Here is a 14,806-nt window from a genome sequence, read left to right as displayed (position 1 = left end):
CTGACAGCTGAAGGTACTTTGTGAAAGTCACACCTGCCATGGGGGATACCCAATCTGTCAGACCTTGAGCAACATCTTTGCAAAGCTGTCCGGTCAGGACGAGCTGTACTGACTGCAAGTTGTCAGCACAGAACAGCACCCCTGGACTGTACCGCCTCTTCCACGGCTCTCAACCCCCAAGTATGGCCTGTAGGGCACAAGTGTCAGTCGTTGCCACCTCCTGTACCCAGATTCTAGGCGACTTTCCATTCCCTTTGACAGGCAAGGTGCCTCACCTCTCAAAGCAAGCTGTGCTAACAGCCAACCCTGCTCCACACATAGTCTCCTCCAGTCTTCCTTAATGGGCTTTTATTTCCTTAAGGAAATAAAGGGCTTTATAATGGGCTTTATAAGGTGCTTCACAAGGAACCTACCATTCACCTGCTACCATGGTGTGTACAGCTGGACTATGAAACATTTAGCTTAGTGTTGCAATCTCCTGTTACTTGGCTTTTGAAACAAGCCTTCCTTTGCTCCTCTTGTATTTCTTCTGAATGATGGAAAAGGACAAGTTAGCTTCATTGAAGCACAACTCTCAGCAGAGGAGCTTCAGCCAGTGCCTATACAGGATGGAGGTAGTCCAAGTGCCATTTCTCCACTCTTGACGGAGAAGTTGAGATTTGCCAGTAAAAGCCTGTTCTTTGCATGCTATCATGTGGCTTACTAACCTGTGAGGGAAATTCTGTACAAATAAGTTGAGCAATACAGATGCTTTGGAACGGCTGAAGTTTTACCCCAACTAGCAGTGGTGGATTTATACTGGCAACTGAAAAAATAGTCAAGCAAAATAAAGTTAAGCTTTGCTTGAATTTCTTCAGCTGTCATGTACTTCTGGGCCAGCCTCTGGCCTCCTCCCCACAATTTCCTTTCTATTTGCTCCAGTTCATCTTCCCCCAGTCCCATTTCCATGGCCTCAGCGCTCCATCCTGGATTTCTGAAGGCCATTGCTTACCTGCTGCAGGTCAACCAAAGCTACCCAGACTCTGAATGGCAACCTAAGTAGCTGGAGCCCAGGTCACCACCGTACTGCCTGAAGGCACAGGCAGCATTCTCTGTTCAGCCCATCTTCACCCAGAGAGGCAGATACTCCCTGCCCCTTTGTCACACAGCTGCTGTTAGCCAATGATTGAAAAGTGTCACAGAAGTGACAAAGAGGTACCAAGGCAGCAATACAATTGTCCCAGGTTCTCCAGGGCTGGTGTTCAGATTTCTACACCTGCATGATTTGCAACTATTTGCGAAAGATGGGGGGGAGGGAGGAATTAACCTCTAGAACCAGTCTACAGGTAGCCTGCGAAAGTAGAAGGGTTGTCCGCTGCCAGGCTGGTGAGTAACCCACAAGCCCTCACCCACAGCTGCAGCACACAATGGGTTCAGAACAGCAGGAAAAAGCACCTGCATTTTCCCCTGGAGATAGAGTTCCAGTTTTGAAAGAGTAGATGGAGGGGGCTGTTCAGAATGGAGGCAGGTGATAGACACTCAAACACCCTGCTTATATGGTATTAGGAGACGGGAGAAATAAAACTTCATAAAAGCCTTTTTAAGAGAATTTTATTTGAGTGGTTCTTACAAAGATTGTTGCAATATGAAAGTCTTTGTTTGATAGAAATATCAAGCTGTCCTGTCAAACACACTGAAGTAACCCAAAAATATATTTCAGAGCTCACAGAGCTTAAAAAGAGCAAAGATTATATGCAACCAGAACAAAACATGTTTCTGTATTTCCTGCTGATTTTCAGACTCTGCTGAAATCCTTCCAACTGTGCTACACTGCATACACAGAAACTTATCTGGAAATGCAGAGATCGTTTTGTTTGGAAACTTAAGACACACCTCACACAGTATTTACAAAGAAACTTTTACAGATACATTAATCAAAAGTTACCATCAAGAAATAAAACCCTTCAATCTTTCTATTCTTACCAATTATTCAGCACAAAGCAAGCTGAGTGGCTGACTGGAATCAGCTTTCAGTAGCCTTTTGAATTCTCCATTTATACACAACACTAAATATGTCCCTTCATAAAGTCTATCTCCGATATTAACCTTTAGCAGACCACCTACATTTAGTGAAATGTAAAATGTAATTGCTGCATTAAAAGAAAGGCTTGTGAAACATTAAAAATGTCATTATGTCCCATCTGCCTTTTACAGAGAATTTGTTTTCTATGAGCTACTTCTCAGTTCCTACAGATCACCTTAGTAAATGTACAAGAATTACAAGGCAGAACAAGAAGTCAACAGCTTTGTATACAGTGGAAATGCTAGTTAGGGAGAATGAACACACTGCATTTCTGCTTACTTCATTTTATTTTTAAAGGTAGCAGGAAGTGTACACAAAATGACATTAAATCCTTTCCTTTAGTTTTATCTAAATAAAAGATAACTCAATCTTCCTCCAAAAAATAACTATGTACAAAACTGACTAAATCCATCTTCATCGTCGAACAGGAACCAGTAGTTGGGTTGCAGTCATAGAATCTGGGAAAAGGCTATGGTATGTTGGAAGAGGTACATACGCTGCTGTAATCATTTTACCTAATCAGAAGATTTAAAAAAAAAAAAATCAGTATTTGTTCATTTCTGCAATTAAGGAATAAATGCATGTTTCTAGATGAAATCTACTCACCTGCAAACCACCTCCCATGCAATGCATTTACAGCTGCAATGGCAGCAGCAATTGAAGGACATTTGACATACACATTGCCCTGCAATACAGAAGTGTACAGTCTATTAGAAGCTTGAAGATTTCCTACATTGTCAATTCTCATAGACTTCCTTTGAATGGTTGTTATCGAGGCAAACCTACCTCACCATGTTTCTACTGGTACCCACTGGTACTATAGAATGAACACAAGAATATGGAAGTACTGGAGAGAATTTTTACAAATATGCATTACCATACTGTAGCAGTTACTTCAGCAGGAAGCACGAATCTTTTCTAAGGTTTTGCAAAAAAATGTGAGACAATGTGAGCTTGTTATGGAAGCAGAAAGCAATGGATTGCTTACTTGCTCCTTATACTGTTTGAATTATAATCTAATGGTTGCCAATTGCACAATTTCATTGTATAATGGAAGACGTATGAGGAGTGGCTGAGGTCACTGGGCCTGTTCAGCCTGGAAAAAGAGGCTATGGGGAGGGAGACCTCATAACAGCCTACAGCTTCCTCACAAGTAGGAGTGGAGGGGCAGGCACTGATCTATTCTCTTCAGTGACCAGTGATAAGACCCAAGGGAATGGAGTCAAGCTGTGGCAGGGAAGGTTTAGGCTGGACATCAGGAAAAGGTTCTTCACCGAGAGCGTGGTTGCACACTGCAACAGGCTCCACAGGGACATAGTCACAGCACCAAGCCTGTTAGAGTTTAAGAAGCATTCGGACTGTGCACTTAGTCACTTGGTCTGAATTTTTGGGTGCCAAGAGTTGGACTTGATGCTCCTTTTGGGTCCCTTCCAACTTGGGATATTCCATGATTCATGTGAAACAGAAGACTGCAAGGAGTTGGGCTAACCATCAAATTCCACAAGTAACTAACATTTAATGACAAATGCTTAACTAGATGCACTAGTTAAGTCTAACTAGTAGGCAGTTATTTTCAACAAGGTTAAGTACTTGTGCCTGGGGACAGGACATCCATCACTTCAAAGAAGGCTGGTACAGTAAGAACAACCTAAGATGGTATCTAACCAGAGTGACAAACACTTTGTTTATCTTCTGATGAGATACCTGGAATTGTCTATCTGCAAACTAAGCAATAAACCAGCCTAACCCAAAGTACTGCAACATTCGCATTGAAAACCAACAAAACAAATGTATACACATTACTGTAGACTTCTGCTTCTGGCCACCTGCTTAAACAGAATACTACCAGTAATTCTTCAACCAGGTCGCATCCTAGCTGAAAGATTTTAGAGGAAAATAAGGTATTAAGAAACTGAATTCAGCCTTCACTTCAGCAGTATTCTCCAGCCCCTGCTAACTTCTCCCACTGTGACAGCATCCTTTCTCAAGGGAACAATCTGAGGTAAGGGCTCTAGCAGACCACAACCAGGCAGCAGAAAGCTGTTGTTTAAAGCACTGAGTAATGCACACAGTTGTTCTCAGCATCCCCCCTGCACAGACATCCAAGCTGTTTATACCGTGATATGAGACAGCAATAGAAAGTTTTAGTTTTCCTTACACACCACACAGATTGGTGCGGTGCAAGAGAAAATTATGCGTTCAGCTTGGACTGCAACCTTTTCACCCCCACCAATTATGACTTCACTGCTGAATACTGACAGCCCTCAGAGCTTAGGAAGTCTGGCTGTCTGGAAAGGAGCCCCAAAAGACTGGGGATGAGAAACTGAAAATGAGAGAAAAACATAACAGGAGTCTACGCCCAGAAAACAGCACAGTGAAAATTTGTGTCCGAAGAAGGTATTTTCAAATACTAGTAAGTATTTTATGTCTGAGCCATGTGTGTGAGCCATTCTGTGCTAGAACGACAAAATGGATTTCACATAACCTAGCAGGTGGTATTAAAAGAAAAGGTTACAGCTGTCACATCATGAATTAGATGAAGTGAGGCAGAGTCGCAGCTCCATGTGCTCAGAACCTACATGGTATCTACATTAGAAGTCCCTTGCTTTTCAGAAATGCACAGCTTAAGGGAAAAGCCAAAAGCAATAGCTATTGCTATTCTCCTGCTTGCATTCCCACAGCAACTTCAGCTGTGGAAATCTTTAAGAGCAGACTGCAACACCAGAAAGCTGACTCAGAACAGAAGGAAACGATCTATGTTCTTGAAAAAACTGCAAGCCCCTTCAAGAAATTCAGACTCAGATTAAGAAAAAAAAAGTATTTGTAATGCTCCCTCTATCAAGTACAAAGCAACAAAACTCCTAAAAACTACTCAGTGTGTTCCTGGAACCAGGCGTACCTGAGCTGAATTCTTGTCTACATAGATGTGGATAACTCCTCCATGTTTGTTACATTCCTCAATCACATCATCTTTAATTTCTGTATCCCAGCCAGCTTCTTCTTCACTGCAGGGGGTAGAATAGGAACAGGACAGAGATGGAAACATTACTCACAACAACACTGAACTCACAACCAACCAACCAACCATCAAAAAACCCACCTCCACAACATTCTAATTACTTTCTCACACATTTAGGTCATCAACAAAAGGCAAACAGAAACAATGACAAATCACTTACGTTTGAGGATTAAACATGTTGGAAAGCTGGAAGCACTGTGTTGCAAGTGGTTGTACAGAAGCAGCTGCAGCCAAAACTGTTTTAATGGGGAAAAAAAAAACAATACCAAATCTAAGAATCCGCTATGCATTTTTCCAATTTAAATGGTTCATTTCTCTAAAACCCCAGCATTCAGCAGTCATAGCAACAAATCTAACTAAACTGAAAACTGAAGGCAAAGAACTCATTAGCTAGTCACCATCTATTATAGAAAATTCTCAAATTGATCAATATGGAAGATAGAACAGATTAACTACAACTGATATCAAAAAGTTAACAGATCACTCTGCATGTTGATTTAGGCAGATTTTCAATTTGAACAAATGAATACAGATACATTCATCTTTGTATGCATCTAAACTCTGCCAGAGCTGTATACTAGCACTTCAACTGGGACACATACTCCGCATTTAAGTCAGACAGCAGCTTCAGATGGAGTGGGACCACCCCATCTGACTTCACAGGAGGTGACATCCACTTCCGAGAGTTCTCAAGATGTATTTTGAGCACAAAATACTTCTGTTATATGCATACATATTTTTTCTCCTTTACTTAGAAAGGCATCATGCTGGTAATATTTGATAACTAAACCAATAAAGTGAACTACACTCTCAATAACTAAACTATTAGTTGCCATCTATTGTTACCAATCATCATGGTGCATCTTATTAATCTCATTAAAGTTGCATTATATAAGCTGTTTATGTAATATAAATAGGCTGTCCTCTCCATAGGCTGTAAGCTTCCGTTAATTTAGCTGAAATAAAGGCCACCTTCTCTCTACCTACACAGGCATCAAAATCAGTAACATCATGACTAATCCAGGGAAAATAATCCCAAACTCCTAATATTAAAATGAGCCCTCCAGTCTCTACCTTTAAGGTAGGAGAAAACAAAGCCACACCGCAACCCACATATTTTCTAGGTAACATTCACAGGCTATATGTCAGTCCAATACTGAGGAAATGCTACAGGAAAAAAAAGGTTTACGACACTTTCTGTTCTTTTCAGTTGATATTATGATTTCTACAAACACCAATACAACCTCAGGCTGTGGACAGACTCCACACCAGAAGCATTTCACTTAGAAACAACATTTGTAACACAAAATCTAATGGTAACAAGGTATATTAAATTATAGTTTACCTTCATTCTGCTGAGAAAGTCTTGTTTGCAAATCTGAAGAAAAATATACAGAAGTTAATTAGCACATTTGCAAGCATTATTTTATCAGGTTGGTTAGCTTGTATTTTTGCAGTTAGGAGCTTGTTCAAGGACCTAGACCTGCTCTCACTGTTCCTCTCTTAAGTATAAATAATTTCACTTAGTTCAGCTTCTCAGCTAGGATGTCTCGTATTTGAGAGATACTCCATGACCACACAGGTAAGCAAGTGTATTTCAAAAAGAAACCATAACTTAAAAGGAAAGGAAAAGGTGATCATGTCCTTTAGTTTAATATATTGTTTCTACCTTGTCTGTGTTATGCTTGAACTCTTCCTAAGACCTTTTTTTTCCTTGAGAAAAGAAATACAGCAGTTCTTACAGGCATTAAAAGTTTGCTACCTTAATTGAAAGCATTAAGCACATAGTTAACCATATGTAGCATTCTGAAAGCAGTTACCAAATTTTATTTCAAGTAGAACAAGGAGGTATTTCACCTGTTATCTTTTCATATAAAATGTCTTAACGACACAAGTTAGTTTGGTGTTTTTCAATTTTAAAACACTTGAAAGTGTTCAGAGCATTTTATTTGTCAAGTAAACATAATTACTCATACAACAACACGTAGCTGTCCCAATTTGAAGTAATAGGGACAGAAAAATGCCGTTTTTTCAGCCATTTTCAAGGATATGACTCAAGTACTTGACTTAGCAACTTCAAGTCAGTAACAGAATATTTTGGAATGCAAGAAAAATTTAAACCTCCTCACTTTTTTTTTTTATTTTTCAATTCATTCATAAGGAGGTGGAAGATTAAAGGTAACCATTATCTGAATTTGCTCATTTAGAAAGCAGTGAGTAGATGGGCCCCTTGAAAAAGCTTACTTGGAAGTATCTGAAGACCTAATCTATGTACTTCTTCCTCTCTATAGCCTCTCCCTCCAGAACACTGGCAGACCAACAGGAAGAAAGTTAAAGGAATATTAGGCAACAAAAGCCCTGAGACATGTCTTCAAGTGCCTTCCAAATGACTTCCATATAAGAACACATACTGGGAACTATCTTGTAAAATATAAGACAAAAGGAGATAGCTCTGAAGGCTGGTTACACCTAGCATTTTTCTCCTTTGTCTTTTAACAGGAAGGAATCCTCCACTGCATAGAGCAAGAAATCCTATAATGGGTAAGACTGTCCTATGGTGTGTTCTTTACAGAAAACCAGGTATCCACATCATTTATCCAAATCTATAAATAATTTCCAAGGTAGTTATTGCCTTTAGTTATTGCCTTTTTTAAATTTTATCTTGGTAAACAAGCGTGCTTGAATAAATAAAAACAAACAAAATCTATTAAGTCACTCTAGATGAGGACAGACTTCTCCCTCTGCAACTCTGACAATCATACATTCACATCATTTCAGCTAAACCCACCAAATGTCAGTCAGCCTGGGGCTCTACAGCCAAGTCTTCCTGGCCGCAAGCACCCAACATGGCAAATCTACAAGGTAACTAGTTCATTAAATTCTGTCTAGGGCTCAGAGTCAAGTCTGCTCCAGGCACAGCAGATCAGCTATCAATATCTAAGTGGCACCAAGTTTCATAGGTTATCTACTACTTCTGAAACATTCCTGTTCATCAAATCTCTTTCATCAACTGAATTTTTTCCTTGGTCATGATTGAAGAATTGTCCTTTTATCTTCTAAATCCACTCGGAATTTAGAAATACAACATCCCCTCAGAATAATATTTTTACCTACATGCAGTTTTGAACAGTACATGGAAACTCAAGCTGATATATCAATCCAGCTCAAAGTAACTTGTTGAGTATATTCTGTAAACATTATCTGAAAGAGCAGTGAGTTCAGCATGACTGAGAAATACATACTCAGTACAGATAAAGCAGAAACACAAATACCTATCAAAGCACTGTCTTAAAATAGTGACATTATATTTTTATTTTGAAGAACAGCTAGCTTTAATTAAACAAATGCCAGCTAAATATTTTCCAGTTTTCTCAGCAATTATTTACAATACAACAGAAGCTAAAATGCCAGTACTGAATAACACCTACTCCTCCCTCCATTGCTACAGACTAAATCTTTCTCATAAAGATTTTTTTTTCCCAAAAGTAAGAAAATGTTTTGTTCCACAAAGCATTTTAAGTGCTCTGTAGCCTTGTGGTTTCTGATTTTCACACAGAATTTACACAAAGAACAACAGCTATAGCAACAGCTCTAAGTGTTAGACTCTTTTTCCTGCTGGAATTTTCTCAATGGGAATAATATTCAAGTTCTCAGGTCTCCCATATAACTATGTATCTTTAGCTACCCTATTTAAGTCTTACTTAGCTCATCATCTTGAACACTTGTGACCAGAACCATTCACCAATTTGTACCTGACACCTCAAGACACACAGATATGCTAACTCTTAGCAACACAGCTGCCCTTTCAAAGGCACTCCACACTGACAGCTCACACTCACTCACTGACTAAACTAAGGTGGTTAGGTATTTCCCACCTCCTCGGCTATTTTTCACTGCTCAGGTCCCAGGCTATATGACTGATATCTGTTTCAATCCCCACCTAGTGAAAAATGTGTCACACCCCAAGCATCCTATATTGACAGCACCTCTATTTTTACACTCACCTCATTCCTAGTGTTTTGCCATTGTTCTTTATGCTATATTTAAGAAGACCAGTCAAAAACCTAAACTTTGAACAACATCCTCAGACCTTCCCAGCTTCTATTAAAAAAAAGCCCCTTTCCTCCAATCCTCTACGTATTTGCACTTTCCATACTACCTACTTTTTGGTAATTTCATTTGGAAGCTAAACTTCCAAATGACATAAATCAGCAGTTCATATACTAATTTTTACTACAGCTATGTCTACGCAGGTCCATTTTTTTTTTATCACTGATCGTTAGTGCTCATGTGCAGTTTTTCTGAAAGCATGCTATATTTCAATCTTATTTCCAGTTTGCCTGTCTTTACTATGGTTCTTTAAGGAGCAAAGTGAAATAATCTGGACAGTTGCGAGTCTTGTTATTTTCTCCTTCCTTTTTCTAAGTATAGGAGATTTATAAATAGATGTTTCAGCTACGTATCACGGACTTAAAATATTTATTGACAATACCAGATCTTATATTTTATGTACCTATTTCCTAATTTGATGGGAGTCTTCTTATTACCTTGAACTGAGAACATTCAGTTTTACTTTCAGATTTCCTTCTACCTTGTGAATTATTTTCTTCAATCCATATTCTTATCTTACCTTTCTCAAAATCCAAATGTTATGACCAGTGTCCCCAGTAAGAACTGAAGGAACAAAGTTCTTTTGAAACATTGTTTGTAACATACATGAGTGTTTTTTTCATTCAACTTCAGCCCTGATTCCTCCTTTTTGTTCTCTTCAAGATTTCTAAGTCTTCATGTATGCTTTCATGTCTTTTATAGAGTCAAACTTAATCTCAGTCTTGGTAGGTAATTCTCATTTTATCTATTTCCTGAACTGATAACATTGTTTTATTATCAGTCCTTTTCCTTTTTTCCTATTCTTCACAGGCTCTGTGCTAATTCTTTATTTCTTTTGAAGTACTTAATCACCCAGTTCAGCGTGTAGCCCATTTCTAAAAGGACCATTTCTTCTTTCTGTGGAATACAGATTCAATACAGCATTGGCAGTAAGGAACTGCAGAAACTTTTTATGTATTGTCTGTTCCTACACCCCAAGTTTCTTAGACCAGTTGACTTGATTTTCTTACTTCTTCAACCATCACTTTTGAAGTCAGAAGCCTTAGTTACAGACCTGATTATCCTTCCATTTAAGATTGAGCAACTCATGATCACTCAGTCAATGGTCATTTCTATTCTCATCCATAACATCTTCATTACTTACCAAAATGAGTTTAAAATAGCATCCCTTCTTCATGAGTCAGTGAGTGTTTGATGAAGAAATTTGTCGGATATCACATCCAGGAATATCTGGGCCCCACCATTATTACTAGCAAATCTTCTCCAATCTGTATCAGGGAAGTTAAAGTCTCCCATAATGACATAATTCCTGGTAGTAATTTTCTCTAACAAGAGTAAAGAGATCTTTAATCCATAACCAAATCTCACTTTGGGGATAGGTCATGACTCTATGGTAGCAAAAAGCTTTATCCTTTTCCAAAGTTACTCAAATTGTACATGTCTGCATTATTCCTTTTGTACTATACAAGCAGAATACACAATAATACTCCTACCACTTTCATTTCTACAATCGCTAAATATGCACATTCTTCAAAAACCTGTCTTCAGCCTTGCAATTTACTCCTCCACAGAACTCCAGTTATGTTGCCTCATACTGATTCAGTGCTATTCTAACAGTTTAGATGTCTTAAGGGTATTTTTGGCACCCCACTGGCTGGATTTCTTTACCTTGTTTCAGATATGGCAGAGAGGAAAGGATTGCTGGTTTTTGTTTTGTTTTGTTTTTGTTATTGTTTAAAAACATTTCTCTCCTTTTTCACCAACTACACTTGTTTTCAAGTAAGACTGTCACAACACTGTCACCTACATTAAAGGTGATCTTCTTTTACTGTTGTTTACCTTTCTTCTCCTTCTGTACTAGTTATTATTCTTTCTTGCCACCATGTCTTATTCATCTCCTTCTCTGATAAACTTTTTCCTCAATCCATATTTCTTTAACTAGCCAGTTCCTTTTCCTTCCACAATTCTGTCTAGGGGTAGATGTTATGTTTTTTTGTTTTTTTTTCCACAACTATCTGCAATTATACATGTAGAATCTTCTCAACATTGCACCTGAACTTTAGTAACATGATTCAGGTGTAGCTTAAGTCTGAATCACTTCTGTCACAAACTGCTGGAAGACAAGAAAACCCTATGTATATACACTTTGTTGATTTCTTGACATTTCTTACACATTCCAGCATCTAGTTGTGACATTCCTCATCTTTTCTACTGCTATGAAATTTGCCACTCATTGTTCTCATACTAGTTTAAAAAAATCCACTCTGAATTCCCAATGTCCTATAGAAGTTACCTGAAGCCTTCTTGAACATTTTATTTAGGCCAGCTATAAACTAAGCAGCAGCAGCAATCATATCCTTAGCCTCATACTCACTCTTCCTCAAAATAGATTGCAGTAAGATCTCAGTAACACTTCCAACACACCCACTGGCAGAGTACACAAGCTATAGCCAATCTCCCAAGCAACACAAAGATACCCTGATGTACAGCGTCCACCTCACTAGGACAAATACAGAGTCTTGCACCTCTCCTATGAAGAAAAGCTGTGAGAGCTGTGACAGTTCAGCCTGAAGACAAGGCTCCAGGGAGACTTCATTGCAGCTTTTCAATACTTAAAGCAGGCTTATAAAAGAGATGGAGAGCGACTTTTTTTTCTTGGGCAGGGGGAATGTTTTTAAACTAAAAGAGGTTTAAACTAAAAGATTCAGATTAGAGGTTAGGAGGAAATTCTTCACTCAGAGGATGGTGAGGCACTCAAACAGGTGGTCCAGAGAGATTGTGGATGCTCCATCCCTGGAGGTGTTTAAGACCAGGCTAGACAAGGCCCTGGGCAACATGGTCTAGTGGGTGGCATCCCTGCCCATGGCAGCGGGGTTGGAACTGGATAGTCTTTAAGGTCTCTTCCAACCCAAGTCATTCTGTGATTCTATTAACCGTAACTACTGTAACATTCCTCCATGAAGTCCCACTAACCTTCCTGCCCCTGGTACAGTTCTGTTTCTTCAGAAGGGATTCTGCAGAGGGTCAATCCCCTTACAATGAGTCTGACAGTGTTAACAGTCAATATTTACACTGCAGTAGAACTGTGAATAGTAAAGAAAGAGATGAAGGCTTGGGATGAATTAAATGAACTAGAATAGATTTGCCAAAAGTAACATAAAATGAAGCACACCCATCAAAGCTGTTATACACTGTTTATATGCTCATGGATTTGAGAACTTCCACAATTTGTAAAACATGCTGTGGTATCTATGTTTCCATCTTAAAAGATCAGAAGATGGATTTTGGTACCTCATCTCAAAATTATAATTATTTATTTTTCTAAAATATTTAGGCAATTATTTCTTACCTGCCACAGCTCCAAATGCCAATGATCCACTCATCTGCAGAGCCTGCTGTGCAGCTGGGGGAATCTGCAAACCAGTACCTGAAAAGGGCACAAGAACATACACCTTGTAGCAAGCACTTTTTACTCAGTCATGGATGCAGTAACTGAAGTATCAGAAATTACTATTTTCAAAAATTACTATTGCTTACAAATTGTTACATGCAGAATATTTGTTGGGATGCATTAATCCAAATTCTGCAAAACTGTATTTTCATGCATTTCTTATTTATCCCCATACATACCCTCTGCAAGCCTTGCCATCAACTGAAGGCGACCAGTTGTTCCCAAGTCAATTCCAGTCCGTTCCAACTCATCACTGTCCAAAAATGAGCTAGCACTGGAAGCATCAGTGCGCTCAGTTACGTGCCCAACTTTCATTGGCCTACCAGCCAGCTCAAATCCATTGAGTTGTTCCAAAGCTTTTTTGGCACACTCAGAGTCTGAGAACTGTAGATTGGAAAAATATATATTTAGTAATATTGCCTGCACTACTCAGCAGCACTTTTGTTACATTTGAGATCCAGTTACATAAACGTGAAAAACATTACATTAAAAATAACAATAGCTACAAGCTACCATAGATGTGCTCCATATTTTCAGTTTTAACCAAACACAGATGAGGTTGGGTACATACACAACATATTATTGTTGAAGCTAGAATATCTAGATACTGCTGTCAACAAAAGTCATGGCTGCAGTTGTCTTTTAACACTTTCCAAGGACAGTCACTTCTTTCATAATTTTGTAACTGTTATGCATTTACTGACTACTCCTAGCAGATGTTCTGCATCAGGAATTAAAAATGTAAGTATGTTGTCAGCATTAAAAGCATCAAGTATCAGTTATGAAGTCAGGCCTGATTTATTTGTCTCCAAGTGCCAAAGGTCCCAGGCAGAGACATTTCTTTCATCACAAACTGTCAGGTGTCAGGTCAGTTAACACACCTAAGTTCAGAAAATTAAGTATCGAGCGCAAAGGGGAAAGGAAAGATGTTTTCAACCTTAAGTTTTAGACTCTGGAATTTGATTTCCCTATAAAAACTTGAATTTGATCATTTTCACAATACTGTGAAAAATGTAGCTTTTGCTAGTATCCTTGCCTGCAAAAATGGAATTGCTTTACAGGCACCGATCATCGAATCTGCTATTCCATTCTAAATATGTGCATTGTTCAATCATAAAACCCATAAAGAACTGTCAAAAAGAAAGAAAGGCAGGCCACTGTTGCATGTCACACAAGAAATTTCTAAAATGAGACTTAAGTGAGATTTAACCAAGCTACACTTGCTACATGAAAAGGTTATATTCAAGTTCTCTATAAAAAGTTTGATAATTCTAGTCATACCGTAATAAATCCATATCCTTTTGAACGTCCAGTTTCACTATCCATCATCAGCTGAATGCTTTCGATCTAAAAATAAGAATAAGACTATTAATTACCAAACATTTTGGAACAAAACCTGTAGACAGTCTGCCAAATATACATACATTAACGTGAAACCACTTTTTTTTAAAATCAGTTCCTCATTCGTTCCTCTAATCAAACTTAGTATAGAGGCAGCTAGATATGTACTTTGACACACAAACTGAAACAGGCAAACATAAGGGTGATACACAACTTGTTATTTAAAGGAACTCCAGCTGCAGGCAGAGGCTTGGTCTTACGCGACATTCTAGCAGACAATGAGCAGACAGCATCAAGGATATCAATTTGTTAGAATGGGTCCAGATGAGGTCCATGAAGATGATCAAGGGGCCAGAGCACCTCTCCTACAAAGGCTGAGAGAGCTGGGGCTGTCTAGCCTGGAGAAGGCTCCAGAGTGACCTCACTGTGGCTTCTCAATACTTAAAGGGGGCTTATAAAAACAATGACGGACTTTGTGCAATTGGATAATGACAAGACAAGGGGGAACTAAAAAAGGAGAGATATAGATCAGAGGTTAGGAGGAAATTCTTCATTCGGAGGGTGGTGAGGCATGGGAACAGGTGGCCCGCAGAGGTTGTGGATCCCCCATCCCTGGAGGTGTTCAAGGCCAGGTTAGATCGGCAATGTGGTCTAGTGGGTGGCATCCCTATGACAGGAGGGTTGGAACTAGATAATCTTTCAGGTCCCTTTCAAACCGAGCCACTCTATGATTCTATGAAATACTAACTGAAACAATATAGTCATGGCACCTCATGTGCCAAGGAACTCCATTTGACAAAGAAATGCAGTTTGCGTAACTGAC

The 14,806-nt window shown here is 39.0% G+C and overlaps 1 protein-coding gene across 13 annotated transcripts in view; it reads right to left on the bottom strand.

Annotated features, from left to right (window-relative positions):
- Positions 1-1,573: 1,573 nt before the first annotated feature.
- Positions 1,574-14,806, bottom strand: part of RBM39 (RNA binding motif protein 39) — a 31,930-nt gene continuing 18,697 nt past the window's right edge. For 11 of the 13 annotated variants that reach the window (XM_084538309.1, XM_084538308.1, XM_084538304.1 and 8 more), the window contains 8 exons: positions 13,924-13,989; positions 12,822-13,026; positions 12,541-12,618; positions 6,427-6,459; positions 5,242-5,317; positions 4,962-5,067; positions 2,669-2,747; positions 1,574-2,577 (listed from right to left, as the gene is read on the bottom strand). In XM_084538309.1, coding sequence (XP_084394435.1) covers positions 2,477-2,577; positions 2,669-2,747; positions 4,962-5,067; positions 5,242-5,317; positions 6,427-6,459; positions 12,541-12,618; positions 12,822-13,026; positions 13,924-13,989 — 744 coding nt within the window. In that variant the 3' untranslated portion in view covers positions 1,574-2,476. Of the gene's footprint in view, positions 2,578-2,668; positions 2,748-4,961; positions 5,068-5,241; positions 5,318-6,426; positions 6,460-10,335; positions 10,517-12,540; positions 12,619-12,821; positions 13,027-13,923; positions 13,990-14,806 lie in introns of those variants that run through there. The other 2 variants (XR_014698635.1, XR_014698634.1) reach the window with 2 other exon arrangements.

This window comes from Aythya ferina, assembly GCF_964211825.1.
Source record: "Aythya ferina genome assembly, chromosome: 16".
Classification (NCBI taxonomy): Eukaryota; Metazoa; Chordata; class Aves; order Anseriformes; family Anatidae; genus Aythya; species Aythya ferina.
Note: the sequence above shows the minus strand (reverse complement) of the source record. Positions and strands in the feature narration are given on the sequence as shown.